Below are 5129 nucleotides of genomic sequence, written 5' to 3'. Positions count from 1 at the left end.
ACCATAGACCTAATAGCCGAAAGGCTATATAAGTTAGAGTGAACTACAAAACTAGAGCAGTAAATGGGCAAATGAAGCTAAATGGACAAATACATCCCTCAAGGAGGGACTGAATTTAGGATTTTGGAATTTTTTGACTGAAAATGTGATTTTGTAAATGCTGAGTCCCGGAAAGATGCAAACCACATTTTCTGGATACTAGTTTTGTAGTTCATTCTATAAGTTAAATCATTGCATAACATGAATTGAAAACAAATACTACTACTCTAGAGGATATGTTATTTTCGGCTCAACTCTAGAGGATATTTGGGCTCCCCGGACGGGTAGGAGGGGGTGGCCCGCCCCTCCTAATTAGTCTGGCAAAGAGATAGTTCATGGTCTGCTGAAACTGATATTGAAAGCGAAATATAAAATCATTGAATTTACGATCTGTATGCTGCAGTTTCTTTCTCTTCCACGTATTGAACGAACTCTCTAAAACAGTACATACGAGTACTAATGCAATGACGCCCACTGTCCCAGCAACTACTATAGCAACAATTTGGCCAACTGTTTGTGTTTCAATAGGATTGGTCATGATTAAGGATGTTCCATAACTCACTCCAATAGATACCATCGACGCCAACGTTGCATACAAGATGACTTCCACGAAAAGAGATGCATTTCTTGGCGCTCGCATGGCTACGAGTAAGATTACTAAGAGAGATGAAATGAAAGCGGTGTTGTTAGCATGAGAGAAGTATTTGTATAGTGTGGGATGTGAAGATGCCATTATTGCTTTGCCGGCTCTGTGTGATGACGTGTCGTCCTGCCACACGCCACCCGGGGGGTTGACCGCCGCACTGAATGCCATCGCGGCTATCAGGCCCACCACCACCATTGTCATGTCAGTCATCTCGCGATAGGTGTTGGGAATTGGGTCATATGCCAAAAGTAGTAACCTTTCAATTTCTGAAGGCCTAGTGGTGTGTTGGGAGTTCCCTCTCAAGATATCCAGCGGTGTTTTGCCCATGGAGTTCTCCGTTAGATTCTCTACTTTATAGTCCTCCACCAAATATTTTACCATCTGAGATTTTGATACGATTATTCAAGTTTACAAATAGAGTTAATGATGCGAAATATACAATATGAATAATGAAAATCAAATACTCCCCTCGCTCCCAAAAAATTTACTATCACATTTCCATTTTCATCCATTCCAAAAAAATTGTCATCTTTAATCCTTACTATTTTTTGTAGTGGGCCCTGCATTTCCCTAACTCATTTTCACTCACATTTTATTACTATAGAACTAATACCATACTGTATAAAAATAAGACCCACATTCTACTATCCTCTTGTGATGTTCGATCTCTCTATTCTTTTCACTTGTTTTAAAAGGTCAATAACTGTTAGAGAGGAAAAGTCTTACAAACTAAGTTAAGTTTCATCGTCATATTCTCTCAATCTCTTTGACGAGGAAATATGGAAAACATATACTACTCCATATTGAAAAAGAACCCCTATTTCCTCATTTTGAATCTAACTCATGATATTGGTATCGCATCTTTTAACAACTTCTATGTGTATTAGGCCTCATTTTCAAGCATGCACCCTTATCCCTATGTGGATTGATCGTGGTTGCAACTCAAGCCGAATGTATGACTAAATTAAAAATAGATAAAAATCAAATGGCTAGCTATTTCATAGAACACAAAGAAAGAGTTGGCACTTACCTCAACTTGATCGCACCTAACAGCCAAATGCAAGAGTGTGTCCCCATCATCATCCTTCACATTCACAAGATCGCTTATTTCCTCAACCAAACACTTCAACGTCTCAAGCTGACGATGTTTCACGCACAAGTGCATCACAGTTTGGCCTCGATTCAGTCTCTCCATCGCTGGATACAAGTCCAGCTGAAGCAGCAGCTTTAAGATCTCGACCTGCCCTCTCATGGCTGCAATATGAACCGGGTTCATGCCTTGATCATCTTGCCACCAACGCATCTCAGGGGCTACAGATAACAATTCTCTGGCAATCTCAACGCGCCCATTTTCAGCTGCAAAATGTAAGAGACTTCTTGAACGTGGAAATGAAACATGATCAACAAGAAATGGATGTTGTTGCACAATTATTTGGAAAGTTTCTACGTCATTCTTTGTTGCAACATCATATAGTTCCTTTTTAGCTTCTTCTGAAACCATTGTTTCGGCCAACTCTATTTTCGCCTTTTTTTTACTTATAGCTTGTGATTTCCTAACGCATGATGTATATATATTATTTTTATTTGTATGTTCAAGCACACAAGAAAATAGTTAAGACAACCTGTCGTAAAGAAGACCTAATCACCTCAGGACATAGAATTTTCCTAGTAGCGACAATCGTAGGATACAAGAAAAAGAGAGAGAAGAAAAAGGAGATTCTTTGAGTGAATACTTTGATTATGTGCTATATATATTACTCCCTCCATCCCCTATTAGGAGTCACTCTTTGACCGGGCACGGGTTTTAAGAAATGTAAAGAAAAGTTGGTTGAAAAAGTTATGGAATGTGAGACCCATTTATTTATATTGATTTTATAATAAAATGTGAGTGAGTTGAGTTAGTGGAATGTGAAACCTACTTATTATTTATGGTAAAAATGAAATGTGACTCTTAATTGGGGACGGATTGAAATGGAAAAGTGTGACTCTTAATGGGGGACGGAGGGAGTATTATTCTTTATTGAGATGGGAAGTTTTGTACGATTTCATATTACGTACCAAATAAGAGAATTTATCCCAAAAGTAAGAATCGACCCTCTTAAGAAAAGAGAGAGAAGAAAAAGGAGATTCTTTGAGTGAATACTTTGATTATGTGCTATATATATTACTCCCTCCATCCCCTATTAGGAGTCACTCTTTGACCGGGCACGGGTTTTAAGAAATGTAAAGAAAAGTTGGTTGAAAAAGTTATGGAATGTGAGACCCATTTATTTATATTGATTTTATAATAAAATGTGAGTGAGTTGAGTTAGTGGAATGTGAAACCTACTTATTATTTATGGTAAAAATGAAATGTGACTCTTAATTGGGGACGGATCGAAATGGAAAAGTGTGACTCTTAATGGGGGACGGAGGGAGTATTATTCTTTATTGAGATGGGAAGTTTTGTACGATTTCATATTACGTACCAAATAAGAGAATTTATCCCAAAAGTAAGAATCGACCCTCTTAAGAGCCAATGTACTTGTTGGTCACGACCACCAGTCCAAGTCGGGTCCAAATGTTCTTATTTGTTACGGCCAAATTGATACATATTGATAACGACTGATCCATTAGTCATTATCGAATCCACCATAAATTTCTGTTGTTTTTGGTGATTTCTATATTGAAAAGAGTTGCTAACTATTTTCATTAAAAAATCAACAACTATTGAAATTCTTTATAATGAATTAAACAAACAACTTCAAATTTTCGTTCGAAATTTCTTCAATAATTTGTCAAAAGAAATCTTGTGTTCGCATTAGAAAACACAGAGGAACTGATGGACAACTGAACAACAAATCCCAAGAACAATTCGAACACATTTATTTAGAGAACACGTCTCTAACTTTATTATAACTCTAATTTCACTCATAACAAAATTAAAGTTATCCAAAGTAGTATCTACACAAGTCCTCATACTCTTATAGATAATCGTGTGAGCCTATAAGTTATATTATGATACGATCATATCTCCTAATTATTTAGTATCTTTTATTTCACCATATGTTTTCCATATCTTTGTTTTCTTATTTAATAAGTTAGGGTAGAAGTCTAGTATTATAAATAGGAGAGCTTGTTATCATATTTAATCATCCAATCAATGAATATATTATTTTGGCCAAATGCCTTGCGAAATGCTTTGAATCCATAATTTCCTACGCTACCTGCTGCCCGACGGAAGGTCTCCGCGCACAGCAGGAACGTATATCTGATCTGTAGCCATTGCCCGAAGGGTTGGAACCCGCGCACAGCCGCCCAGATCCTTATCTCCGCCGACCCTCACGGGTGCCGGATTATCTTTATCTTGTTTTTTTTTCCGTTTTATCGGATCGTTAGGGATTTAGGTCCTTAACAACTGGTGCTTTGATCGGTTTACTCATGTCCCGCTTTCATAATAACGGGAATGGAACTTGGGGGAGCCACCGCATGGACACTTTTCCGAACGGCTCCTCCTGCCGCACAATGTCGGTGTCCGTCGTGACTACCTTGGACTTCAGCGACCACCCTTGGACGAGGAGCCGTCTATTCGGCCTTTGGATGACAGCAACAACAACAACTCCATTAGCGGCAAACTGGATCAATTGTTGGATAGACTAGATAAATTTGATTCTTGGAGGGATGAAACGGATCGCCGTTCGATAATCTTGAACCAAACCCCAACCGCAGGCATGATCAGTGAATAGGGTATGACGACGACGATTGTGATGGTGACGGGGCACGGCGAAGACGCAATTGGGAGAGGTGGTCTCGCCCCAGAAACCCTAGCTATGGACCGCGCGATCGTCGCGTTGATGATCGGGATCGCATAGAGAGCAGGGGCAGGCCGACAACGTGCTAGGACTCACCGGCGCGACAGCAGGAGCGCAGCTACCCGACCTTTGACCGGCCCCGGCACTTGGAGACGTACTGGGACCAACTTCACCCTCAGGAGGAGGTGAGAGCGATGCGAGTCCAGACCGCATCCCACCTGCCTCGCTACTCCGCCGAACAGCCTCCGTGGGACCTGTACATAGGGGTGAACAAAAAAACGAAACCCGAATATCCGGTTATTTCGATTTTTCGGTTCAGTTCGGTTTCAATTTAAAATTTTTTTTGGTTTTTCGGTTCGGTTCGGTTTGGATGAAAAAAAACCCAAAAAACCGAATTTATTTAAATATTATGATTTATTATATATATATAGTATTTAACTAAAAAAACCCTAGCCCTAAAATAATCAGAATACTCCGCCGCTTCCAATTCTTCTTCTCCACATCTCTTCTTCTCCACATCTCCACACCTCCATCCCGTCGCCTCCACGCCTCCATCCCGTGATTCCCGTCGCCTCCACACTTCCCGGCGACACTTCCACGCCGTCGCCTTTGTCGTTCCCAGCCTTCACGCCGTCTCTTCCACGATAAATGCA

The 5129-nt window shown here is 40.2% G+C and overlaps 1 protein-coding gene across 1 annotated transcript; it reads right to left on the bottom strand.

Annotated features, from left to right (window-relative positions):
- Positions 1–295: 295 nt before the first annotated feature.
- On the bottom strand, positions 296–2186 carry LOC125189654 (ankyrin repeat-containing protein At5g02620-like). The gene is made up of 2 exons (XM_048086911.1): positions 1716–2186; positions 296–1066 (listed from the first exon to the last, which is right to left on the bottom strand). Exons 1-2 carry the CDS (start codon positions 2184–2186, stop codon positions 296–298), a joined length of 1242 nt encoding a protein of 413 aa, XP_047942868.1.
- Between the last annotated feature and the right edge of the window lie 2943 nt (positions 2187–5129).

Source organism: Salvia hispanica, chromosome 1 (genome assembly GCF_023119035.1).
Source record: "Salvia hispanica cultivar TCC Black 2014 chromosome 1, UniMelb_Shisp_WGS_1.0, whole genome shotgun sequence".
NCBI classification, from domain to species: Eukaryota; Viridiplantae; Streptophyta; class Magnoliopsida; order Lamiales; family Lamiaceae; genus Salvia; species Salvia hispanica.
This window is presented reverse-complemented; position numbering and strand designations above follow the sequence as displayed.